Source organism: Terrapene carolina, unplaced genomic scaffold, assembly GCF_002925995.2.
Source record: "Terrapene carolina triunguis isolate 2854851 unplaced genomic scaffold, T_m_triunguis-2.0 Scaffold212, whole genome shotgun sequence".
Classification (NCBI taxonomy): domain Eukaryota; kingdom Metazoa; phylum Chordata; order Testudines; family Emydidae; genus Terrapene; species Terrapene triunguis.
The window spans coordinates 11,202,346-11,229,926 of record NW_020664563.1 but is presented as its reverse complement, the minus strand read 5'-3'; the positions used below and the strand labels follow the sequence as shown (position 1 = coordinate 11,229,926).

The window sequence follows — 27,581 nt, the reverse complement described above, 5'->3', positions numbered from 1 at the left end:
ACCTATTTGGAAAATAATGCATATTGTTGCTATAAATAGACATGACAATTAAATGCCCAGGAACACACTACACCACTGACACGTCAGGAGACCCACATTTCTTCAAATCATCTTTGAAAATTACAGATGTGAAAAAAGGGTGGACATTTGTGCAGAACACCAAACTCTTACACAATCTTAACAACTGGCATTCTGATCAGGTGAAGCCCAGGAAGAACATGAAGGCTATTGTTGGTCTAGGTTGCATAATATGTGCCCACATTAACCCTTGCTCTGGCTAATAACCAGACTCATTTTCATTACCCCTAAAATTCATACAAACATTAGAACACAGAGCTGGTAGAATATCCTAGTAGCAGCATTACTTTAAATAACAGAAAATGAGACTAACAGCATCTAATATATTTAAATGACATGATTTATATAAGAACAGCCATATTGGGTCAGACCAAAGGTCCATCTAGCCCAGTATCCTGTCCAGGGCCGCCCAGAGGATTCAGGGGGCCTGGGGTCTTCGGCGGCAGGGGGCCCCCGCTGCCGAATTGCCGCCGAAGACCTGGCACTTCGGCGGTGGGTCCCGGAGCGGAAGGACCCCCCCGCCACCGAATTGCCGCCGAAGAAGCTCCGGGGGCCCGGGCCCCACAAGAGTTTTCCGGGGCCCCCGGAGCGAGTGAAGGACCGCGCTCCAGGGGCCCTGAAAAACTCTCGTGGGGGCCCCACAGGGGTCCAGGGGCAAATTGCCCTCCCCTCTGGGCGGCCCTGATCCTGTCTTCCGACAGCGGCCAATATCAGGCGCCCCAGAGGAATGAACAGAACAGGTAATCATCAAGTGATCCATCCCCTGTCGCCCATTCCCAGCTTCTGGCAAACAGAGGCTAGGGACACCATCCCTGCCCACCCTAGTTAATAGCGATTGATGGACCTATCCTCCATGAATTTATCTAGTTCTTTTTTGAATGCTGTTATAGTCTTGGCCTTCACAAAATCCTCTGGCAAAGAGTTCCACAGGTTGACTGTGCGTTGTGTGAAAAAATACTTCCTTTTGTTTGTTTTAAACCTGCTGCCTATTAATTTCATTTGGTGACCCCTAGTTCTTGTGTTATGAGGAGTAAATAACACTTCCTTATTTACTTTCTCCACACCAGTCATGATTTTATAGACCTCAATCATATCCTCCCTTAGTTGTTTCATTTCCAAGCTGAAAGATCCCAGTCTTATTAATCACTCCTCATATGGAAGCTGTTCCATACCGCCAGTCATTTTTGTTGCCCTTTTCTGAACCTTTTTCAATTCCAATATAACTTTTTTGAGATGGGGCGACTACATCTGCACGCAATATTCAAGATGTGGGCGTACCATGGATTTAAATAGAGGCAATATGATATTTTCAGTCTTAAAATATGATGGAGGTAAACAGCAAGGTGTATTTACAAGGCTCTGCCCATGCCTATGCTGTTTTAGTCTGTAGATGTGTTTGACAATGGTTTCAAACAAAGCTTGCAACCATCCCAACATGCTTATGAACCGTATTAGATCTCTGGTCAGAAACCATGTAATGTACTAGTTGTGGGGTAGCCTCTACAGGATGGGGATACAAAAAATCCCTCTTCACATTGGAAGGGAACACTGGGCTAGTAACAGCTGCATTTGAAAGCATGATTCTGGCACAACAGGGTATGCCACCATTCTGAACAGTTCAGCCTGCTGCTGTGGATAGGAGCTCAGTGGAAGCCTCAGGTCTAAGAGCTCAGGCTGGTGAATGCACACTGCAATTACCTTCTCAGCATGCTTGACTTCATCTTGATGCTGCTCTGTATCCACCTCTTCCTCTTCATACTGCCCGTTATTCAGAACCCATGCAGCTGTCCTTTCCACTGGTGACATTGTGGCTGAGTCCACAGGTGACTGAACCTGGAGCAGAGAGGGCTGTAAGCATTTGTCAAAGAAATCACATACTGCCTGGCTCTACAGTCAAAGTTACTCAGAGGAGAAAAATGGAGGGAGAAGGCCATCGTGAGTCCAGCAGTATCAAAGGCTCACCATCGCTACTTTCTTCCAGAGACACTCCAGACACATACTATACTTCAACCCCTCTAACCATCAGTGCATCCAGGAAAAGTTTAATGCAGAAAGACCCCTCTCTGCATTAAACCCATGCACACAGCTTCCCTTTCCCCTCAATCAGAGTCATCTTCCTAAAACAATTCCATACTCCTTAAGGACAAGAAAGGGGAGTGAAGGCATGCACACAACAGAATCAGACAACACACACCAGAGTCCAGAAGTACTGTGGTTTAGGTCTCTTATAAGGAAGATTAAAGACAGTACAAGACACTTCAGAAAGGAGATGGGCTTACATTTGAAGAGATGACTGTTTGGTCCTTGCCGATATGCTATGTGTTTGCAGACGCACTTTCCTTTTTATGGAAAAAAAATCTTGTTACTGACTGGGTCCTGGCCATGTTCACCTTCTGCTAGCTAGCTTCCTGGTAAGGCTGTCTCAGTCCCCCTCACACAGCACGAAAGGCGAGGAAGTTTTTATTTGTAGCTTGTTTGTGAATGGCAGGTTTGTTACTTTGAAGAAGTGAGGCGCTTAACTTGAGATACAATTTTTCTTTAATACCTTTGTGGTTCATTGTATTAAAAATGCAATTGTGTGTGTGTTACTGTGGAACTGTATGTAACTCCTCTAGGAGGAGGGAGATGCTAATGTAATTCCTATGGTTATCAGCACTTGAAGCCCCCCAAAAACCCCTTAGGTGAGGTGTTAAGGCCTGCTCCTGCCAGAGCCCATGGTAGGGTTGGGGTGATTTCAGGTAAGCTTATTAATAATCATGTAGGTTCTTGTATGGTCTTTAATATGTTTTCTTTGTAGTGCTTTTATCTTAAGGATAAAACAGGCGTGCACCAAAAGAGCTGTGTGGAACCTACACATGGGGGCAGGCACACTGTTAACCTGCTATGAAGTGAAGACAAGCAGGTCAGCTTGCCTTTGCTAGGAACAAAACGGTGAAGGCAGGGAACTGTTCAGCCTGGAGATACCCCAGTCAGAAGGGAAAGATGGGTGCCGTTGTTGGACCATAGAGGAGAATATGGGCACAGATGCCCTGAAGTGAGACGCCAGAATTTCTAAATTCTGGGAAATATTGCTGTTGGGAGAGCAACATTGCTTTATTTCCCCAGCTCCCCCTTTGTGAAACTTGAAAATAAAAGTTTCTTTCCCGGCCTGCTTTCCTTTTTCTGTTAACATGGCAATTTGATGCCTTGTTTCAGCAGCAGTATTAAGGACAATATCAGCACATTGCTGGGGATAAGGCAATTTTGTTCTGCTCTATAAATATACCTTCCTATTACCAAGGGTCCTTGGTCCTGAGCAGAGAGAATATGGATAACTATGGCAGCTCTGCTGAAATTTTGGCACTCAAACTCTTCCCTATAAAAAGTGCCTAGAGCTACACCACAGAGCGGGCATACTCAGCCAGCACTGATGGAGAGCGGACGGTGAGGGATCATACTGTATGGTGAAGTGGCTAGTTGTTAATGTGGAGGGGCTTACTCTAGGAAGGAGGCAGTCCTGAGTCAAAGTCTGATCAACCACACGACCTACATCTCCTATGTTACTGCTTTAGACAGACAAGAAAAGCGGACCATTGTGGGCTGGGCTGGGCGCTTTGAGGTGGGGGGGTGGAGGCTACTGTAGTCTCTTCCCCACTGGAGCCGTTGCCGATACAGTAGAACCACTGGAAACCACTCTCACCCCTCTCCAGGTTAGCAGCTACGTGTGATCCCTTTCGAGCAGCTGAGTGTCCTTTCCCACTGGGGCCAGCTATGCGCTGAGAGGTGGTGCTGCTTCTGAGGCAGAGTGAGCTATTGTTAGGGCCCAGCTGCTCTTACCAGTCTCTATCAAGGTTCCCAGCCAAAGTCCACAAGCCTGCCACGGGGAAGAGAAGACAAAAAGGGGCATAATGTAGTGAGGCCCCAGAAGACTATGCCTCACAAAGGCTGAGGGTACTCAGCAAGCTGCTGCTGTGCAACAGGGGCAGAACATGGGGATCTAGAATGAAGCTCTGGAACCTTTACGTGGAGGGCTTTGGATGCCAAAATCTCTCCATGAATGCAAAAGGGGGTGTCCGACTACACAGGTGTATGAGAACAGTGTTTATTAGCTACCTTGCCTGGATGGCAACAGAGCACTGAGTGATGTAGTTATCCAGGTCTGATATGAGCGATGGCCACTGGCTTTGCTGGAGGAATGTAGGTTTTTTGTTTTAATTTCTTAGTGGAATAGTGGTAAACTAAAAATATGGATATCTGAGGAGGAGGGGACATTCTCCAACACATTATAATCATTTAAAATCAGCTAAATTATGAGTCCAAATGGGTCAATGTCCTCCCTTTCATTTTTACCCCTCCTTCTCAAATGCACAAAGGCACTTAACTAGCTTCAAATACTAAGTAATGGTCTGTAGAATTTCAGATTGTTGTCTCATTTAGTATTTTAAAAAGTGAATGAGCTGCTGGGCTGAGATCTTGCTTGCTAGGTTTCAGGGAAGCATATTTTATAGGGGAGTTATAATATTTTACAATAAGAGTTTGCTCAGCCTCGTATCAGGTCAGACATCCAGGTATGATTTCCAGTTCCAGTCTCTCTTAGGTCTTGTCTACACTGGCAGTTTACAGTGCTGCAACTTTCTCGCTCAGGGGTGTGAGCACAGCCTCCTGAGCACAGCAAGTTTTAGCGCTGTAAAGCTCCAGTGTAGACAGTGCACCAGCGCTGGGAGCTACGCCCCTCATGGAGGTGTTTTTTTTAAGAGTGCTAAGAGTGCCGTGACCACACAAGCCACGTTAAAGCACTGCCGCAGCAGTGCTTTAGCATTGCCAGTGTAGACTAGCTCTTAGTCGCATGCTCAAGGGCTGAGAGTGCTGCTGACACAGTGACTCAGCCATTGGTCTAGGGGATGCCTTAGGTCTGCCAACAATGACATGCTGATTCTAGCAACAAGGAGCCCTGGCAGTGATGGGTGTAGAGATGGGTCAGAGAGAATTTCAGGGCTTTGACAGAGATGGAGGTCCTCTGCCCCGAAAGAGAGAAATTTGTGGTGGAAAGGTTAATAACCTTCTCGGTGGCAGCATGACTGATATTGCTATTAGTAGTGATCCAACTTTATACATATCCTCCTGCAGTTAGACTTCTCTTGACAGTATTTGCTGTGAGACAGAGACAGCAGAGAGAACATGGACCACGGGCAGCTCTGCCACCAATCAGCACCTCTCAGGAGTAAATACTGTTGTAGCCACTGGGAACTGCTAGAAGGCTTGAAGGATTTTGATCCTTAACAAAAACAAAATTGCTTTTTATTTTGGTTCTGTAGGGATAAGATCGCACAAGGGTCAGGGCAAACTGCATTAATGACCTCCTTCTAGACCTCTGGCTCACCAGCATATCCTTCCAGTTAACCTTTAAATTGAAGAATGGAATATTTTCAGAAATCAAATTCAAAAGCATGAACAGTTAGGACATCAACAAAGAAGCAGGTGGCAAAGGGTAAGATGCAATTTGAAAACACTAACAAGAGTCCCAAGTGACAATATTGCAGAAAAGAGGCCAGAGAGGGAAATTTATTCAATACCAAAATTTCTCTGAAAATTCTATCTCCCACCTCCTCACTAAATGGAAAGACAGAAGCTAACGTCTCCCAGACAAGCAAACAGCCCTGCTCTGTGCTCAAAAACATATGAAACTTGCAAAGAGGTTGATAATGACAAATACCCACAAAGCAACACTCAGAGAACTCACCCAACTTTTTTTTTAAGCCAGAAAAAGAATTCCACAGTGATATTTGCAATTAAAAATATGCAGTGGAATTTGCTTCAAGAACAGGCTGACCACTGAAGTCAGAACAGCTCAAGAAGCTCCTCAGTTGTCTGGGATACCAATAACAGACCAGATTGATATTTGTGACTGAACTGGGAGCAAGGAAACTAACTGTACTGGTGAAAAGAGTCAGTGTAGAAAAGGAAGGGTGGAAATCTGGGCAGACACATATAACTCAACTTTTATAATCTAGAGGGCCAGTGGAAATGTAGTCTGTTGAAGCTGACCATAGCTATAGGCATCAACATGGCTGAAGGATAAAAGGAGATGGTAGATAGAGGAGGAAAGTTTGTGACATCACTTTGACTGTCATTTCTAAGCAAGTGGAGGAAACTGCTTTACTTCCTAGGAATATGGCGATCAGTACCTCAAGATGAAACAGACCCGAAAGGAGATTATCCAAGAAGTTGTAAACAGCCAACTGGGGATTTCTCAAACACGCAAAGGGCAGTGGCTGTAGGTTTTCCCATGCAGGGTCAGTAATATTTTTTAAAAGGCTGGTTTAAAAATAGCCTATTTGTTTCCCCGCCCCACTGCCTTCAAGTAAGTGTGTGTTTATTTTTCTAGCCATTTCCAGTAAAAGGTCTTAAGGAAACTAACTATTTCCAGAGGGAATTCCGATAAGGCACTACTTGCAGTACAAAATGAAGCTACCAGCAGAACACGCACACTGTTTCACCTGGCAGCCGAAGCATTAGAAGAGCAGTTAGTGGATTTCCAAGTACAGCTCCTATTATACTGGGCTGAAGATTCCTGCCCCCCCAGCAGTGGTTTAAATATATAATATATGGTACCATCCAACATACTGTATCTATCAACCCGCCTATACCCACATACAAGACAAGCACCCAAAATGAGGGATATGCACACAAACAATATAAAAAACTTTAAACATTATGGGATTCAATTCTTTGGTATAAATATAATTGCCTAATAAGCTTGACTTTGTGATTCAATATTTTCTGATTTCAGTTACAGTAGCGAAAGCCAGACACCATATGGTAGTTTTCAAGCACTGATTGTTCTCGGGTTCCCAGATACCAGGTATGGGTTGCCCTGCTTTTTCTCCCATACATTGCTAAAGGCCTCGTCTACATTTAAAAGGGTTTGTTGGTGTAGATACATACTGGTAGAGCGATACCAACAGGCTCTCCTGGTGGAGATGCAGCTAATACCAGCAATGAGCTCTTTTGCCAGTACAGCGGTACCAGCAAAAGGACTTTTTGCTGTGCTGGTATAAGTGGAGTCTGCACTACCAGCTGCCATTACCAGTTAGGGGTGCACTTTTTTTCACACTCTGAATCAATACAGCTCTGCTGACAACATTTCTAAGTGTAAACCAAGCCTAAGCCGTTGTAGATTTCCCTTGCCACAAGTCCTCACTCGCACCTTTGTGACTTCCAGGATGGGACACTGCAGTGCCCTTTACTTGGACCTACCCGCAAAGACCACCTGGAAGATTCAGCTAGTGTCTACGTATTGTGTCAGCATGAGCACATAACAGCTGTTGTCAGAGAACTGCGGTGGCTTCCTTTCTGCTTCCCTATGCAATTCAAGCTGCTGGTTTTAATATATCCCAGGGCCTCATTTCAAAGCCAGATAAGGTCATTGAATGACAACAATATACTTAGCTTTCACGTAAACTACAAAACTCAAGTACTTAAAAGCAAGGATATTAACAGTTAGGACATCATAAACCTTAAACTGCCTAGAAATGCACTGTTCTAACCTAGAGCAGAGAAATGAATACAGGACATCTTCATAGATCAGAGTTAAGGCGGTTGTGCTATGGACTGTTGGGCATTTGTATGGACTATCTTAATTTCAGTATTTAAGTATTTCATTTTATGGGATACCATTACATTGTACACATCAGTTAAAATATTTATCAGACACTTTTTTTGTTCAATACTATATAATTGCTGTTTGTTAAGAACAAAATTGTGTAAGATGAAACATGCATAATGTTATTGACTTCTGGTAAAATTAAGCACACCGCTACCTCAATATAACGCGACCCGATATAACACAAATTCGGATATAACGCGGTAAAGCAGTGCTCCGGGGGGGCGGGGCTGCGCACTCTGGTGGATCAAAGCAAGTTCAACATAACGCGGTTTCACCTATAACGCGGTAAGATTTTTTTGGCTCCCGAGGACAGCGTTATATCAAGGTAGAGGTGTATGTGGATTTGCATATGAGGCCAATCAATATGCATTAGACATAGGTAAATATATATTTCTATTAAGTGTTTCCATTTTGTTCATATTCTGATATTACTGATGACAGAGTAGTGGAGGTCGGAGCTAAGGTTGTTGGGTTGTGATGAAATATACATTTCTTTATACTTGATGAGAATATTGTATTTGCTTAGCAGTTGGGCAACACGGATTCTATGCTATTCTTATCGATTCATTTCCCTCCTCTTAAGTAGGCAAATATACTGTAACTCAGCCATCTCAACTGGCTTTTGAAACAAAGTTTTTGCTCTTGAAATTCTTCAGTTTTTGTTTCTTTGAACAAATTTGTCACTTTTCCTATTGTGAAGATAAACTGAAAACACAGTTTTTTAAAATCTTAATTTGATTATCTTGTGCTCATTTTTTTTTTAACAAGTGAGAGTTGCTGGCCAAGCTAATAATGGTAGCAAGGCAAATCACAACCTGTGCCTGCTGCCCCTTCCCATTTCAGCCTCTCCTCACATAATACTAGAATCAGTTCACATTTCTTGTTTCACATTTAAATAAAGTAAGTGGAAAATGTTGAAGTGGGCAGTTACCTTAGAGGGCTACAAATACAGAGAATGGACAAAATCTGGGAGAAGGATTTTGTTCCTACCTGCTGCGTCTGCTGCCGCTGAATTGCCCTCACTTTGGGGACAGGGCTTTCTCTGGAGGACGAGGACTGCTGCCGCGACCGGCTCCCATTCTGAACTGGCTCTGTCACCATTGCACCTGAAGCTGCCGACAGGCTCCCTGTGCTCCGCAAGGAAGCGCTATGTGGCAAGGACTGTGGTGCTTTGGCCCTGGCGCCCAACCCAACCTGGTCCATTTTACGGATCTGTGCCTGCCCAGTGCTGTTCTGGCGGGGCAGTGCCATAGGTACATGCTTGTCTGGCACAGTGTGCCGCCTGGTAAAGTCCTCACTCTGTGTGCTGCGTTTGGTGAAGTCCTCCATGCTGCTGTTGCTGGGTCCACTGAGTTTGAAGTCTTCACTGTTACTTTGGCTCCGGGAACTGGCAGTGCTTAAGTTCTCCAAGCTGGAGTCCACAGAGGCCTTTGGCATTGGTGGAGGAGGGTTGTTGAGCTGGTAAACCGGATTCTGGAAGGAGAGGGGCTGGAGGCTGCCCTGCTGATTCAAGGCTGGGTGCAGCGGTCTCCTTACTTGGGGAGCGCTCTGCGGCGTGCTCTGAGTCTCCCGCAGTTGTTTGATGTTGGCCACCTGTGTTATAGAGAGCTGGCTGCCTGCCAGACGCAAAGGCACATCGTGCAGGATGGATGTGTGATCACTGTGAGTTGCGTGGGGGTCCTGCAGGTCCATGAGGGAGACGCTACGTCCATTGGGCAGTATGCTCTCCCTCTCGTCCTTGTCTGAGTAAGTCATGCTCTGGGTGGATGCCTGCTGAACCAACAGTAAGGTTTTCCCTCGAAAATACCCATCTATATTTTCCTGGGTTGGAGATTTCAGTTTATGTGAGTCACTGTGGAGCAGATAGGCATTTGGTTAATTTTTAACCAGCCACAACCCCAGTCAATCTGTCCGAGAGATGCCCTTCTTCATCAATTAACCCCCTTCCCTCTCTCTAAAAAAGCCTCAGGGAACTAGATTATTTCCTTTTATGAAGCTTTTTACTTTTCTCAAGTCACAATACACACGTCTCCAATTAGTTTAGCTTTAAGAATAAAGCCTTACTTAAGAACTGCCTGACTATCTTCTCACAGGTAAAACTCAAACCATTCCCACTGATTTCTGCCCCCTCGGACATTGCTATTTTTCAGCTAGATTCCAAACCAGTCCAGACTTCATTTCACTCTTCCTCAGCCTCCCAGAACTTGAGGCTATACCTATTCAATCTGTCTGAACATGTAACTGATTGCAGGAGTTGCTGAAGGCCCAGAAAGTAGACACATCTGAGACACAAAACAGAGCCTTACACTTGGCAGCACAAAGCACTGACAGATAAACCACTAGGTTGCAAGTTCTCATGCATTTCAGCCATCACCAGGCTTTTTGCTGGAGCTCTCCAGAATTGTAACAATTACAAGGTGAGAAATGTAACACTAAATACAGAACAGATTATTTTTGCTATTCTAATATTTTCATTCTCCCTCAGCCTAACTATAATATGCATTTCTCAATGCTATTGGAAAGGTAATCTGATCTCTAGAGTGAGATATTTCAGTCAGCTTTACAGGATTTATATTGAGCTACACATTGTTAGTATCTTTCCATCTCACTGTACTTCACCCAGGTTAGTCAGTGGTATAAGGTTTGGTTTTTAATATCCTAAGTCATTGACTTTAGGCAAACCCCAGCATCCTGGCTAAGTGCAAAGGTTACATGTCTTAGCACTAGTCCTCGCATATCTTAGTGGGATCCTGTCCTCCTTACTACAGATAGCAATTCTGAGTCGTAGCACGTACCTAGTTATAAATTTGGGGCGACTATGCTTGGACAGGGGTTCTCTTAACACAGTCTTACAACATGCCCGATCCTATATCCCTTCTGCTTCATATCTGCTCTTGAACCCTGGCTGTTACATACCCGTCAGTGGGGTCCTCGAATATCTTCTGAAGCCCTGAGGAGAGACTGCCACTGACATTTGGACTAGAGCTGTGCTCCGTGAAACGCCGCAGCTGCTGCTGTATTGGCGTAGGATTGGTCATTGACTTGGTGATGTCAGCAAGAATGCGAGGGAGGGGTCCAAGTTTTGCCACGGTCGCCTGTAGGAAGGAATTTTCACCCTGATTGGACAATAAGCACCGCGACATCCGCCATTTTTTGATAACGATGCAGAGGGGTGGAGGTTGGAAGGAAGGAGGGTGGGTGTTTGTGTGTGGGTGTGGCAGGACCATAATGCATTGTTACGGAGCAGCGTAACCACGGCGACGAGATGAATGAAGGAGACGAAACAGGGTGCAGCAGACATTGAGGAAAGAAAAGGAAATAGAAAAGAAATTAGGATTGACTCCCAAAAATAAAATTCATGCTCAATAAAACCAAACTATTGCCATTCCAACGCAAAACTGTCATGCAAAGCAAACTAAATCCAGGGTGGAGTCAAGTTAAAAACTATAGTAACTACTAATTAATGGGAATTCAGAGACTACAGAATCAGCTAATGGGAGGGAACTTTCCAGGCAAAAGGGGTCATGTGGTAAAAGAAATGCATGCCAACAGAGAAGGGGGGGACTGCATTCAGGGGATCCAGGAGAGAATTGAAAGGGTTTGGGGGAGGGAGGTTTCCATTTCATCAGCCTTCTCCTTTTGGCATTCTACACTGATGCCATCTTTTGTACCAAGGTGCTATCAAAAGCTGGGAACTAACATGGCTTTCACCACTTCAAATGAAATTAAAATTAACGGCATGAAAACTCCAGTAACATTCACCCCAGTGCATGGAAACTCCAGTAACATCCAACCCAATATTTTCATTTCAGCCAGTGACTAGCGCCTAGTTACCACCTTGCATCGTTACACTTAAGTCTGGCAAGACCTTACACAACAGCAACTGACCATAAAGCGGAGTTCTACCAACACTATATCCCTGTGGTGGAGGCTGCTGTTCAGATTTTCTGTTCTTCTCCGGAAATCTACCCTGAGTTTATAAGGTGACTTTGGCATCTACACATTGCCACTGGTAGGGGTGCGGGTAGAGGGCAAGGGAGGTATTATTACACAGTAAAGCTCATTACAAAGACTACCTTCCTGTGAAAGACAGGTTCCACCCCCCCCAGAAACAAGCATCCAATCAGTTGTCTACAGTGGAAAGTTACTTTACACCCACTTGTTTCTCCCAATTATTTCTCCTTTATTAAAACCTCCAGCTTTTCCTGGTAACTTAATATATTCCCTTTCCTAGTCCCTGTAATCATTGCCCACAGTGAAGCAACATGGTAGTGTAACATTAACCCTTAATTCCCATTTTAGCACAAACAAAACCCCTTTCCCCAAACCTGTTAGGATATATTGAGACATCTGCACTGGGAAAAGAGCATAGTATACGCTGGCTTAATACTGTATCCGCTTCCTACCTCCACTCTCAAGCCATGTACCACTTATTTGCATTTTGAGAGCAGTTCCCAGCCCCCAGTAACTATGAGATGAGATCTCATACCGGCAAATTCATAAGTCCAGTCCAGTTCAGTTCTAAAGAGGATTTTTCCCTTCTTTTTCCTTCTGGCAATGCCAGAAGCTTTCAGTCTTTGGGCCAGATCTTCAGTTGAGGTAAACTGGCAATAGCCCATTGTACATGAACTCAGGATCTGCCCATTTGTGTTCAGGTAGTCATTCCAGTGGCCTCAGGAAAGCAGTCTTTGTAGGAGAGATTTTACTGCATATGACATTTAGAGTGCAAAAATGTATGAGTGTAGACGGGAAACTGACAAACAAATCCAAAAATCCTTATCAAACTAAAATGTGTGTTTTTATCTTCATGCATCAAGGGCATTTAGATTTACTCTACTACACCAACACAAATAATTTTATACTGTACCAGTAGGAAATAAATCTTTGAATAAATCATTATTTCTCCAAACCTTTGTAGTAACAAAATATTATTAGCAGCTCTCTGCAGACCAACTCATCTCCAATTTGAAAAGAAAAGACCTGATAGGTACGGTGTAAATGGAATCTGGGACTGCAGACAACATAATGCGGATTTGAAACTCTGCAGTGTGATGGGAATAATAGCCAAAAGCTTGTAAACATGTAAAAATGGCAAAATCTTATTCAAGAACTCTGTTCCTTGTGTCTGAGTCCTCTCTTTACTTACCAGTTTTTAATTCTATTGGCTCTGAAGAGCCCAAATGGCTAGGGAAAAGCAAGCCGGAGTCTGTTCTGTCTCATGCATCAGCCAATTTGCCAGCTAAAGGCTGATGACAGAATGTCCATTATCGGTGATGGTGTAGGTAGCAGAACAGACACCGCCTGGTTTTCAGATCTCAGGAGCTTGCAGTGTTGGCTCTTAGAGAATCAGCTTCATCATGCACAATGCGGGGCATGTAAAAATAAGAATGGGACAGGGCATACATGGGGAACCTGATCTTATGCTAAATCTGATCCAAAGCTGGTTGAAATCAGCAGGAAGATTCCCAGAGACTACAATGGTCTTTGGCTCAGGCCCTTAATGAAAACACTGCTGTTAAACTATTCCAATCTGGGAGGAGGAGGAAAGCCTAAGAAGGGAATGTGCAGCAATGAGTTGTCTCCACTGATATTCCCATTCTCCATCCATGCCCAGCCCTTTTTACCCTGCACAGGTGTGAGTAAGGGAGTGGGTGTTCAGGGAGGCTTCATATCACTGTGCAGAGGACAACACTGAACACCCAGCCTCTGCAAAGCATTTACACTTGTGCTGGAGCACAACTACCTTGCACATCCTGTTCAAGGCCTCACAGGTCTTGCAGGAGCTAGGCCTTGATCTGGAATCATTGAAAGGATAAATATTCAACACCACAGTCACATACTTTTCTAAAGAGTTACTGAACTTTAGAAAGTTCTCCCTAAAATAGGACTTGGGTATTTCCTGGTTTTGACAGTTGCTATGGTACTATTGCAGAATCCACCCTCCCAGCCCTTGAGCCTGCTTTACCTTATCAAGTTGGGACACAACCTCCCATAATAGGGAGTGCAAAACTGAGAGCTCCCTGCCCAGATCAATGTAGCCTTCAAACCCAGGGGTGTTTGAGATGGTGTCTGGGTTAGAGATCTCCAGCAGAAAGCGCTTCATTCCCCCCCATTCATGTTCCAGGAAATCATTCATGAAGGCCATGTACTCCTCTTTATTACCAAACCTAGAGAGAGAGAGAGAGAGAACGCGAATGACCTCCACACAGAATACAACAGATAAGTGTTCAGAGAATTATTCTAATGCTTTCCCCTTCATCTTTCTTCCTGAAAGGAGAAGGGGGGGGTGGGGGGGGGAGGCGCAAGTGATTGAAGAATCCCACTGCTTTGCTTGACTCATCTGGGTACTAACAATCCACTGTTCATACCACTGGGTGACAGGCATCACCACTGCCCCCCACATACACTACCCTTTTAGGAGACTCTGGGCATATGTCCTTTGCATCATTCCTTTGGCTGGGAGTTTGGATAAAAAGAGTTACCACCTTCAAGTAACTTGTATTGAATTTTACTTGCATTCTTTATATGAGATCAAATAAAAACCAAAGTGTATATGTACTTAAACAGAAAACACCTGATTCTGTTCTCAATTATAACAGTTTATACCAGTGTCATTTTACTGACTTCAGTGACTACTCCTGAAAACAGAATCAGGCCGACAGTGTACACATGGTTTATGTAGCCACGCAGTGTGTGAGTGGAAAAGTATCCTCCCCATTCAAAGTTTCACACAGTATTCCTAGGATTTAGCTTTAGAGTTGCATTTGCACAGAGCTCTCCTTTCCTTTCCTCAATAATATGCAGTGAGACGGAGACCCCTGAACATTTTGTTGATTCAGGGCTAATATGCTACTGCCACCTACTTAGCAAAATTGGCGAGGTTCTGAATGACTTTAGCAATGAGTGTCAGAGTGCGAGATGTCCGGTCGTCAGGATACTCCTGCATGAGACTGAAGAGACTAGGGGACATGATAGCCGGGCACAGGAAACGGAGGAAGAGTGAGGCGCTGATCAGGCGTTCACTGATGTCCTGCTTGCCCCGACTGAGGCACTTCTGCTTCCAGGATGCAAACACCTCCTTCAGCTCACGAGGAAACACACTGCAAACAATTAAATCAATCAATAAAATGACAAAGGCGTGAAATGTAACAGGTTGAACTGACAGCCTGTCAGAGGAAATGCAAAACCATGAGAAACAGAAATGCTGGCTATTCTGTTATTTCAGCCCAGCAAATGTTATTAGGTTTCTAGTCTTAGCTCCTAGATCACCATTTTATTTGGTACACTTAAGTATTATTCAAAGCATTCCTCTAGAAGATATAAAACTAAATCCTTTTCGATCACTTTGATTTATAGGTTAAGGAATGTCCATCCCTAGTTTGAAGTGAATGGCAAATTGGTTTGTAAAAATTCAGACACACACTGAACTGTTGCTCATTTCTATAATTGGACTTAAAATTTTGAATGCCGAGTTAACTTTTTTTTTTATTACTTTTCATTTGATCTGGCCTGAAGCAGAAAAGACAGTATTTCAACATTTCCAGCTTGATCAGAAGTCAACACTAATAGAAATCTCCTGTGAAGCTTTTTCCTCACAATATAATTTCCAGACCACTTTTGCAGATTTAAGAGGTCTGAAAAACATTTCACATAAGCATCCAAGCTATCAGCTTCTTATTCAAAGTTCAAATTGAACTTCTGTAGTTTTCAAGTTACCCCATTGATTCAATCATCATTCACTATATCTCCATTGCCACAGTAAATATTTCAGGGGACATTCCCATATGGTACAGTACTTAGGACAGAGTATGGTGTCAGTACTCCTTGTTTGGACAGAACTTCTCTCTGCGATGTTGTGTAGAGAGTGGTAAGCCACAGGAACCCAAGCTCCTATAATATATGGAAGTATATTTGTCCTCGGTCTCACAACAACTGCTGCTTTCCCATATTTTGGAGAGAGAGGGATACTATTTTTACTTTTCCTAACCAAATGGTCAAACCAAGTGGCCAATGAGTGAGAGACAGGTGCTCACCAGTAGGAGTTGATAATCTTGCAAAAGGCCAGCTCACAACACATTTTCAAGTTGCTCTGATGATCAGTTAATTCACTGGATGAACATTTGCTGGGATCGACTTCACAGTTCTCATCTGACTCATATAAAGCCTTGATGAATTCCCCTGTAAGGGAAGAGGATTACAAACAGTGGCAATTATAGAAAAGTCTTCTTGATGTATCTCTAAATCCTGTTTATGCCTCTCCTTGGCAACTGCATTTTCTGCACCCAGCATCTGCAGTGAGGTAGTCTCCAGACACCAGATGTGGAGTGCATGACTCCTCATAACTGTTTTCAAACACAGGATTTGCCATACCAGATCAGGCCATTGTTGCTCTAGCCAACAGCTGAGGCATCAGAGGAAGGCAAATCCCACTCCTCTCCCCTCCCAAAATAATGAATCTAGCCAGCTGTGCAACTGCTGTATATTGGGAGGTGGGGAAGATGAGAGGGAGAATTCCTTTCTGACCCCTGCAAGATATCAGCTTACACCCTGAAGAATGATTATCCTTACCTCTTTTTGCATAAATACAAATGTTATTAGCGATCATAAAATTATCCATCCCTTTAAAATGCAAAGCCAGGCTATTTGTCTTTGTGACCTTCTCTGGCAATGAATCTGACAATACTTTTTATTTTTATTAGTTCTAAATTTACTGTGTTTTAATTTCATTGAGTGTCACCTGGTTCTTGTGTTATGAGAACATGGTAAAAAAGGAGCATCACCAAGTTTTCACTCTGTTCTTTGCAGCTGTGAATAATTCAATCCAGGTTAACTAATTCTGGTTTATGCAATCTCTTGTCATCTTTACATCTTGCGGAATCTTTGACGCCTATTTCTAGAGCTTTTAAATTTCTACCCTCTCTTTCTTAATGTGAGGCAATTGAAATTGGACACACAACTTCAGACTGGGCATGGTGGGACCTCCATTGGTTGATATTCTGTAATGTCAGTGTATTTTCTACTCTCTCTCATATGGACTCTAGCATACTCATTACTTTTTAAACTGCCGCTGTGCACTGGTATCTTCCCTTATCTGCTTAATGATTCAGTGACTCCTGAGTTGTGTCCTCAGAAGATGTTCCCAGTTTGGAGTTTATGCCAGAAGGACTGTCTGTGCAAAAATTGTTGTTTAAGAAACAAACAAAAAAAACCCCCAAACCAAACCACCAATGGCTTTGCAAGCAGGACAGGTAGTACATTTACCCAAATCTTTTCACCTCCACAAATTTTTGTTCATGTGCTTGAGTATATAACCTTACAGCCAACACCTGGTCATGCTGTAATTATTCTGAACAAGTATTCATAGTTCATGGGAAAATCCAGTTTAGAAACTTTTGCTGGTGCCTGAACCCTGGGAAGAAACGGAACCTACAACTTCCTGAAATGAGTTCTGTTCACAGTGTACTTTGTCACAAGGGGTTGAAATTGGGCCATTAAAGGATTACAGGGCAACTTCAACAGCACAGAATAAGGGTACATCTTCACTACCCGCCGTATCGGCAGGTAGCAATCGATTTATCTGGGATTGATATATCGCGTCTCGTTAAGATGTGATATATCGATCCCCGAACGCGCTCACCGTCGACTCCGGAACTCCACCAGAGCGAGCGGTGGTAGCGCAGTCGACGGGGGAGCCGCGGCCGTCGATCCCGCGCCATCTGGACCCCAGGTAATTCGATCCAAGCTACTTCGACTTCAGCTACGCTATTCGCATAGCTGAAGTTGCGTATCTTGGATCGATCCCCCTCCCCCCCCAGTGTAGACCAGCCCTAAAGCTGTTAGGAGCATTATTTAGTACTTCAACTCTGGCCAAAGAGAAGAACTTCTAAGAGGAGAACTGAAGTATTAGAAAGCAGCATTTCACCGAAGAAGGAAGGAGATTCAATCTAGTAAACAGCAATGCTATAGTATAATCAAAACAAGTATTTTTGGCTGATGAATAACAATTTGATAAAAAAACGAATTGGTTATTTTTAAAATAATCTGGGCTCCACTACAGAAAAATTATGCCGAGGGAAGGCAGTTTAGTATTATTTGCTAAATTAAGTGCTCAGCACCGCTTCTGGGTAAGCAAACTCTGGTTGTAACAATAGTTTCCCGAATCATTTTTTATGCACTTGTAACTTGTTCTCAGTAGTCCATAGCCAGATTAAAATGTGCTTGTAGGTATACTATACACTTAATACTGAATTCAGCGTGGTTAATTTGTTTCGCACAGTATGGAATCTAACTGAATGTATTGTGTGATGCACTTAAAACTAGATAAATATATCTTCAAGAGCCATCTTGGCCTAGGCTGGAAACAAGCTGGATGACGTAACAGGTCTTTTTCCATCTCTAACTTCTATGATTCACAATCTTATCGCTTAGTACTGGTGTCCAAAACAATGTATAAATAGTCATTAATTTAAAAGTATCCATGTAGCTACTGCACATTAAAGGACTCTCAGTCAAATGTAACACATTGAACCAAAAGGTGATAATTAAATCTGCCGGAAGACAAGGCATCAAGTAAAATGCTGCTTGCCTCCATGTACTGGGCTAGATTCTGCCACTCTTACTCATGTTGAGTAGTGCCTTAAGGTTCTACCCAGTGAGAGTAAAGCTGGCAGAATTTGAAAAGATATACACAATACACTCAAAATACACATAATCACGTCTCAGATTCTGACTTGAGACACTGACTAATCTGGCCAACCACTTAACACCTGGATGACTGGCCAGTTTCCAGGCCATTAGGGAGGAGGACTGGGTCTCTTGGAAGGAGTCAGTTCTGACATGATTTAACCTGGCCTGCCTCAATTTCCAATCTCCCCTAGGCCAAGAAACAGGAGGGGAAAGGTGGCTCATCTTGGGACCTTGGGCAGGAGAAGAACCAGCATACAGCTGGCAGTGCCTCTGTCATGGAGTGTGGGGGGACCCAAGGCCCTGCACCCCCGGCTTCCTGCGATTCACCATGACTCTCAGCCAGCCAGTAAAGCAGAAGGTTTATTTAGACGACAGGAACACAGTCCAAGACAGGTCTTGCAGGCACAGACAACAGGATTCCCCCCAATTAGGTGCATCTTGGGGTCCCAGGGCACCACAGCCCCTTGGGGGTCAGAGCCCTGTCTGCCTCCCAGCCATTCCACCAGCCAGCACTGAAACTCCCCCCAGCCTTTGTTCAGTTTCCCGGGCAAAGGTGTCACCTGGCCTCTAACCCCTTCCTGGGTTCTCATGTTACATGCTCAGGTATCTTCCCTCGGCCAGTCTCCCATCCCCCCATGCAGACCACCCTAGCCACACTCCCCTGCCTTCCCAGCCAGCACTCCCCACTCAGCATTCAAAGGCCACATTAAGAACAGTCCCAGTTTGTCACATCTCTCTCCCCTTCGAGACCGAACTGAGCAGGATCACTTCAGCCAGTGACCTGGGAAAGTTCGAACCTACCCTCGTTCCCGTGGATGCCCCAGCATCCCTCCCATTCCTTGGTGAGAATTACACCAGGCCCTTCCAGTTTCACGCCCTCCCTTAGGTCGGGGGTGCTCGATGACACTCGTAGTTCACATGTGGGAAGGTTTATGCGGCCCGTGCCCTTTTCCCACCTCAGTACCCCTGGGGTTCCAACTGGACTGGGGTCTTCTCCCAGCGTTCCAGTCTGGAGGTCTGTGATTCGGGCTCTCTTGGTTCAGAGCCCCCCTTTTTACCTTGGCCCCCCTCTGTAAAGGCTCCTCTATGATGGGCAAGGGTCCTAAAGCCGTTTTCCCCTTGTCCTAGGTCTTCCTCACCCTCTGACAGGGGTCACAGGATCGGCAGTAACAAAGACCCCAGGCCAGTAAAAGTTTTGTAGCAGCCTCTGCTGGGTACGCCAGGTTCCCTGGTGCCCTGAGAGGGGGGTGTCATGGGCCCAGCACAGCAGCTGGCGGCGATACTTCTGGGGGACCACCAGCTGCCTCCTGATCCCCCCTGACTCCATTTTCCCTGGGGGAGCCCATTCTCGGTACAGGAACCCCTTCTCCCACAGGAACCTTTTCCGGCCACCTCTCCCCATGGTCTGTACCACACTGAGGTCAGCCAGGTCCCTTATCTTCCGCAAGGAGGGATCTTTCTGCAACTCAGCCTGGAACTCAGCAGCTGGGACAGGGATGGCCACCTGCTCTCTTTCACTGCCTGGGTCTGAAGCCGCAGCCTCCCTGAGCCGTGTCCCTGGGCGTTCCCTCCCCACCAGGTTAGGGTCCTGCGCCTCGGGCAAGGCACCCTCCCCGTTGTCAGGGCGCAGTGCCCCTCGCCGGCTCTGGCTACGGGTCACGACCAGGGCACCCTGGGGGTTGCTTGGCCAGTCCTCCAGGTCCTCCCCCCCATCAACACCTCAGTGGGCAAATACAGGTGTACCCCCACATCCTTGGGGCCCTCCTTGGCCCCCCACTTCAGGTGTACCCTCGCCATGGGCACTTTGACTGGGGTCCCGCCCACCCCCGTCAGGGTCAGGTAGGTGTTGGGCACCACCCGATCTGGGGCCACCACCTCGGGCCGGGCCAGCGTGACCTCTGCACCCGTATCCCAGTATCCATTGACCTTCCTCCCATCCACCTCCAGGGGAACAAGGTACTCACTCCGCAGGGACAGCCCCGCGCCCGCCGTGTAAACCAAAAACCCTGAGTCTGGAGCATCCAGCACCCCAGAGGAACTGGCCTGGAGCTCTCCTCCCTTCTTAGCAGGTGGTACGCTGCCAGCCCCCCTTACCTGGGAACGCTGCCCCTCGTCCGGCTGGGTCTTTACCCAGTCAACCCTCTGTGGGTTGGATCTGCTCAGTCTGTCCCTGAGCCTGAGGCACTGGGCCCGTATGTGGCCTCTCTGGCCACAGTGATAGCAGGCCATGTCCCGTGGGTCCCCTCGAGCGGGTCGGATGGACCTGATGCTGGATGTTCCCCTTTGGTGGGCGTTCCCTATATTTCCCCGCTGGGAGGTCCCATCGTGACCCTCTCTCTGCATTGTGGTGGGACTGTTCCTTTGGGACTCCTCCCTGTTATCCCCTGCCTGACTGTTCACAAACTCATCGGCCAGCTGGCCTGCATGCTGCGGGTTCTCTGGCTTTTGGTCCATCAACCATCGCCTCAGGTCAGATGGGCACTGCTCATACACGTGCTCCAGTACGAATAGGTCAAGCAGGTCTTCTTTAGTTTGGGCCCCAGCTGACCACTTGCGGGCATACCCCTGCGCCCGGTTGGCTAGTTGTAGGTATGTGACCTCACGGGTTTTACGCGGACTCCGGAACCTTTTCCGGTACATCTCAGGGGTCAGCCCAAACTCGCGGAGCAGGGACTTTTGGAACAGTTCGTAGTCCCCTGTCTCCGCCCCTTTCAGTCGGCTGTACACCTCCCTGGCTGTGGAGTCCAGTGAGGGGATGAGAAACTGGAGCCTCTCTGCAGGGTCAACCTGGAGCAGCTCGCAAGTATTCTCAAAGGCTGTCAGAAAGGTATCCATGTCCTCCCCCTCCTTACGCTGGGCCAGGAAGCACTTATCAAAGCTCTTTGCAGCTTTGGGTCCCCCCTCGCTCACCGCAGCCGGGGCCCCACTGCTCCTCACCCTGGCCAGTTCCAGCTCATGCTGACGTTGGTTCTCCTTCTCTTCCCGCTCATGCTGACGCCGTTTCTCCTCATGCTGATGTTGTTTCTCCTTCTCTTCCAGCTCCTGCTTCAGTTCTTGCTTCCTTAACTCAAGCTCTTCCAGTCTCATCTCCCATTCACATTCCAGCCGCATCCGTTCCAGGGACGGGGAGCTCTGCCGGGACGATCCCCTGCTGGCCGCCGGGGTCAGGGTGTCCTCGGTATTTGCTGGGTTTCCCCCAACCCCTCCCGTAGACATAGGTAGGCAGGTTCTCGGGATGCCCTCGGCAGCAGCCTGCTCCCTCCCAGCCAGGTTGGGTCCCGGGGTCCACGCTGCATCCGCCGGGTGGTTTCCCTCAGGGACAGGGCTCGGTTCATCCAAGCGATCCTTCTCCTCCAGCTGGGCAATTAGCTGTTCTTTGGTGGACCTCCCAATGCGCAGCCCCCTCTGCTTGCATAGCTCCACCAGGTCGCTCTTAAGGCGTTTAGCATACATCCTCCTGCTGGCCACTCGCCGGCCTGTGCTCTCCACTTTCCACCGTTCCAGGGAGACCCCTAGTGTGCCAGCCCTTCTTCAGGTCACCACCTCTCTGCCAGGGTCGAGCTGCAGACTCCTCCGCCCCGGGACCGCTTGCTGCGACCCCCCGGGGGACCCTGTTACTGCAACAGTCCCTCTCTCTGGTCACACACTCCCAGGGGTTAATCGCCCCCTGAACCGTCTCTCTCTGACTCTTCAGCCCACCTGGTCCCTGTTGATCCCCCTTCTTTTTACTCTCCCCAGTCACTTACTGCAGGAAGCGCCGTCCATGGGGTACAGTAGATCCCACCGCCGCCACGGAGTGTGGGGGGACCCAAGGCCCTGCACCCCCGGCTTCCTGCGATTCACCATGACTCTCAGCCAGCCAGTAAAGCAGAAGGTTTATTTAGACGACAGGAACACAGTCCAAGACAGGTCTTGCAGGCACAGACAACAGGATCCCCCCCAATTAGGTGCATCTTGGGGTCCCAGGGCACCACAGCCCCTTGGGGGTCAGAGCCCCGTCTGCCTCCCAGCCATTCCACCAGCCAGCACTGAAACTCCTCCCCAGCCTTTGTTCAGTTTCCCGGGCAAAGGTGTCACCTGGCCTCTAACCCCTTCCTGGGTTCTCATGTTACATGCTCGGGTATCTTCCCTCGGCCAGTCTCCCATCCCCCCATGCAGACCATCCTAGCCACACTCCCCTGCCTTCCCAGCCAACACTCCCCACTCAGCATTCAAAGGCCACATTAAGAACAGTCCCAGTTCGTCACAGCCTCCTTGTAGGGAGGTTGTCCATTTACTAGGAGCTGTGCGCACTCTGAGTCGCAATGGGTATGTCTACACAGCAGACGAAAAACCCGCAGCTGGCCCGTGCCAGCTGACTCAGGCTTGCAGGGTTCAGCCTAAGGGACTGTTTCATTGCTATATAGATTTCTGGGCTCAGACTGGAGCCCAATTTGGGACACTCCCACCTCACATGTCTACGTGACAGTGAAATAGCCCTGCAATCCGAGTCGGCTGGCATGGACCAGCTGCAGGTGTCTAGTCGCTGTGTAGACATACCCAATGTTGGGATAGCACTTGTGGCTGGAATTATTTGTTTGGCAGTGGTATGTGTCAAGAGCAAAGCTGGGGGGGCAGGTAGGAATGGACACACAGCCAGCTGTGTCTCTGTGCAGGTAAGACAGGTAGACAAGCAGGCTTGCTGGAAGGGGTAAGGCTAGTAAGGCAGGAAGTTGAGGGGGATTAGGGTGAGTGCTGTTATGGGGATGCAGGTGGTCTGGCCTAGTAGAGCAGGAGTCAGGTCTAGTGGGCAGAGCAGGTGTCCAGGTTGGGGAATGGCACCAAGGGTCAGCACCAGAGTCAATTTCTAATTGCCAGAGTCAGAAGCAAGTATCGAAGCTGAGGGTCAGGGCTGAGGTCAGATAGCAAAAGTCAGAGCCAATGGTCAAGCCAAAGTCAGGGTCAGAAGCCGGGGTCGGAGCCAGGACTGGTCACAGATGGTTGGAAGTGAGGTGTAAGGGCAGGAACTAGAGGAGAGGCAAGGATCAAGCACGGGGATGGAGCACAGTGGGAACAGGAGTGAAGACATGAGTGAGACAGGAGTGGAGCAGGAATTAGGAACAGGGTTGGGTGCAAGCACAAGCAGGGTCCAATGTAACCACAAGAAGAAATCACCTTGTTGCTTGGGCAAACTTTTTGTGCCACCTTCTGGCTTAAATAGCATGGTTGGAACAACTGGTAGAGCTGGACAATCCTCCAGTCAGGGCTTCCGTGGATGGTGCCTTGACTGAGGCTATAGTCCTACTAGCTTCTTGGCCCACCAGGTTTCAGCAGACCTTGGGTGGAGGACAGGATGCAGTTGCTGTCTGTGGACTCCTAGGTCTGGGTTCGAGACCTGGGACATCACAAGAGCAAGAGCTAAGCATGTAGGCTGAGATGAGCAACTGGAGAACAACTGATTCTGTTCTTTTCCTTGAGTAAAGAGCACTTCAGACAAGTATCCTCAAAGGGTCACCGGAACAGCTTGAAGCAGGTTCTCCTGGTTTGTGATGCTCACTAGCTTCACAGCCTCATTCTCTCCAGCTGGCCACATGTAACCCTGAATATTTCTGTTTGCATCTGGTGCAGGATTAGAAGGTTAGGGTGGGATTAAGAGAAACGTGACTCTCAGGGTATTGAATTAATTGCTTAAAAGCAGAGGTCATGACCAAAGCTTGTGACTCAGAGGGCCACCCTGGAAATTTGCCAGTAGCTCAATGCTGCACCTAGTGTGTATACAAATTATCAAATCTTTATTATAATACATACATGCACCCAACCCTAATACTGGCTTGGACTTGTACCTTCCTTGACAAATGAACAGGAACAGCTTGGTTGGAGGTGCCCCAGCAATAAAATCCAGTGGATGATCAGCTTTGCACTCAGACTCACACCCCTAGTGCATATCAGTTTTCAGGTGGGACTTTGGGCTGCCCTGCTGTATGGAACATCTTCAACATTACGGTTCCTTTCCCCCACCAAAGGGGCTACGCAAGTTTACGCAGAACACTTCTGACCCTTTCTTGAAATTTCCACTTAGCTTCTTTCAGCTGGGATTATACGTGATACTGGATTCACCAGCAATAGCCAGATGCAAATCTTGCACGATGCAAAAGCACTGAACTTCATCTATATTGTCAGTATCTTTCCTAGTTGTTAGATTATCAAAATCACCTTTATCCCTATTCACGTAGTCCATACTGAATGATTCACAAATCATAATGAAGAGATATGACATTTAAATCAATAAGGAGAACCAAGGGAAAAGATGGTACCTAGAAAAATGTAGAGCATTGGGATGAGATAACCATTAAACGGGACCCCTTAATCCACACAGAAGTGAGTGTGATCTTTTTTCAGCTGCTGCAAATCTTAGGAGCCAAATCTTGTCTCTGCGCTCCATAAACAAGAAGGGCCCAGATGCAGCAGAACCAGTGAGGTTCTACTGCACATGGTGAGAGAGCAGCATTTCAGGAGTACACACAAGGGACATGCCACAAGTCCCCTAGGTGAAAGATACCTGTGCCGTTGTATGCACTGGCTGAGGCCAGTGGATCTGGTGCTATGTGGCAAGGGGCCATGGATCTCAGTACACGGGGATCCTAGAGCCATAGAACCAACTCCAGCCTTGAGGCTGGAGTAGCAGTCAATGCATTTCCCACCAGGATACTCAAAGCACAGCCATGTTACTTGGCGGATTGCTCTGACAGTATTTGGCTCTAGGTTCTGTGAAAGAGAGAGAGAGAGAAAGAGAGAGACTCGTACTTTCTTACCTAGTGCATCATGAAGATACTTCTGTCCTACCAGCTTTAGGTACTCCTCAATGGCTTTGGTTGCAAGCGTATTCTCCCTGAAGATCAAAACATCATGCTCCCCACAGCGATCTACCTCAGACATCACCAGATCGGTCAAGAAGTCCTGAGGGAAAAAGTCCAGCAGGAATAAGGTTTATTAACCAAACAGAATCATGCTATGCTCTTTCAACGACTTTAGAACCCAGATGGGAAGAGTAAAAGGAGCCCTGCACTCTTCAAAACAGGATGAGAGGATTATTGAACTGAAGTGCCTGGCCTCGGGGAAGGCATGCAGATATTACACCACTGGGGGCTATACAGATTAGCTAGAGTTCCCCTCACATTTGTGTACCTGACTGCATAGGCCAATACAGATCCCCAGCTCTGTCATTTTTGGACTCATTTCTAAAATTGGAATAGCAGCTGGGACTGGTGGGTAAAATTAGAAAGGTGGAAGCAAGCCTCTAAATAAAAAATCCCTACAACCAAGCTTTTTTGACATTTTATGACATACTCACTCCTCCATGGCTGACATGTTATAGTCATGCTTTACTGATGTATGTTAGAGATAACTAGCTCTGTTTCCCTGCTATCCAAACTCAAAATATCAGGAGGAAAGCAAATCCAACTTTTTATTGAATACAGGAATTTTATTAAGAAGGATTTAGACCAATGAAATTAATGAGCATAAAATGGGCTGGGGATTTGGGAGACAAAGTTAGCACTCCTACTATGCCTTGATTTAGCATTGTGTTGAACTGCATTCAGGCTATCAGGCACGCCAGACAGAACAAAGGGCAAGAATCAAAGCAGACTGCAAGCTCCTAATACAGGACCTAGTCCTGCAGTGGTAATCAAATTCCTCAGCTGCTTACTCCAGCGGGAACTGAGGGCACTCAGCATCCCACAGAAAGCAATCAGCTCCTTCCAGAATCCAGCCTCAGACACTATAAGGCTCCTGGGGGCAGAGACCAAATTTTTGTTTGTTTTCTACATCTTTTAACATCCCATCAAGCCTCCGTGAATAATACAACAGAAGCTTGCTAATCTGCAGGGAAAAAAGTGGCAGCCTCTCACACAGTTAAAGGTCGTGAGGTCTCACATCCCTAAAATGCTACTTCACAAAATTTACTGAAGCACATTACTAGTATACTAGGAAGCCTCTAATAACTACAATCAAACTACATTACCCTTGCTTTATTGTTATTTACTTACCTTTTTATTTTCTCTAAAAATTGGCAATAGTTTTCCCAATCAGTGTAAATTAGTGAGATTCAAGCGTAACAACAATATAACAACATCCTGGATTGCTCACTTGAGAGCTCCAGGTTGTAATATCCTACATCGTAAGATTTCACCAGTACATTAGAATCCAAAATACAAGCACTACAAAAGGTAGAGCTTTAACATGACACAATCTAGACACAATCAACTCAGGGCTAAATAGGGATTGGGAATGGCTGAGCCATTACAAACATTGAATCTATCTCCCCTTGTAAGTATTCTCACACTTGCTTCTTATCAAACTGTCTGTACTTGGCTACCTTGATTATCACTTCAAAAGTTTTTTTTCTCTTACTTAATTGGCCTCTCAGAGTTGGTAAGACAACTCCCACCTGTTCATGCTCTCTGTATGTGGGTATATATATCTCCTCGATTATATGTTTCACTCAATATGCATCCGAAGAAGTGGGTTGTAGCCCACGAAAGCTTATGCTCTAATAAATTTGTTAGTCTCTAAGGTGCCACAAGTACTCCTGTTCTTTTTGCGGATACAGACTAACACGGCTGCTACTCTGAAACCAGCTTTAACATGCTAATTTACTTATCTGTTGCAAGGAACATTGAAGGAATCTGGAGATAGCTTGCCAGAATTATTACAGTTCAATGCTATAGGAGAGACACTTGGTCATAAAGGACATTCTATCAAGAGGGACATGTGCAGTGGAAGATGGTAAATATAGTACATAAAAGTTAAAGGATTATGTAAACATTCCCGTCCACACACAACACCCGGTTCACCCAAGTTTGGCTGTGCTTTAAAAACTCAGGGTAGCTGGTACAGCTGGGGGTCATAGAGGTACAGCTTGGGTACCACTTTCACTCAGGCTGGTAATCTACCCGCTTTGCAGTGACAAAGTGACCACCTGAGCGCGGATAGTCCTCCAATGTCTTCCCACAATGCCCCGTGTGCCCAGAAGAACAGACAAGTTGGGATAGAATCATAGAGTAGCTCAGCTTATTGCAAATGAAGAACCATGGGATACGTCCCAGAAGTCTGAGCGACACACACAAGTGAGTGCAGCACCAGTGTGAGGATGCAGCAATGCGGGTATGGCTTTTCAGAGTGGCAACTCACA

General features: G+C 46.4%; 1 protein-coding gene across 2 annotated transcripts in view; it reads right to left on the bottom strand.

Moving 5' to 3' along the window:
- Window positions 1-27,581, bottom strand: part of LOC113407534 (ras GTPase-activating protein nGAP-like) — a 279,190-nt gene that overhangs the window by 8,736 nt on the left and 242,873 nt on the right. The window contains exons 9-15 of one of the 2 annotated variants that reach the window (XM_026656145.2): window positions 25,201-25,345; window positions 15,757-15,901; window positions 14,587-14,823; window positions 13,689-13,890; window positions 10,640-10,839; window positions 8,714-9,575; window positions 1,777-1,911 (exon numbers count right to left, since the gene is read on the bottom strand). In XM_026656145.2, the coding sequence (XP_026511930.1) occupies window positions 1,777-1,911; window positions 8,714-9,575; window positions 10,640-10,839; window positions 13,689-13,890; window positions 14,587-14,823; window positions 15,757-15,901; window positions 25,201-25,345 (1,926 nt within the window). The remainder of the gene's footprint in view (window positions 1-1,776; window positions 1,912-8,713; window positions 9,576-10,639; window positions 10,840-13,688; window positions 13,891-14,586; window positions 14,824-15,756; window positions 15,902-25,200; window positions 25,346-27,581) is intronic. The other variant, XM_026656146.2, reaches the window with a different exon arrangement.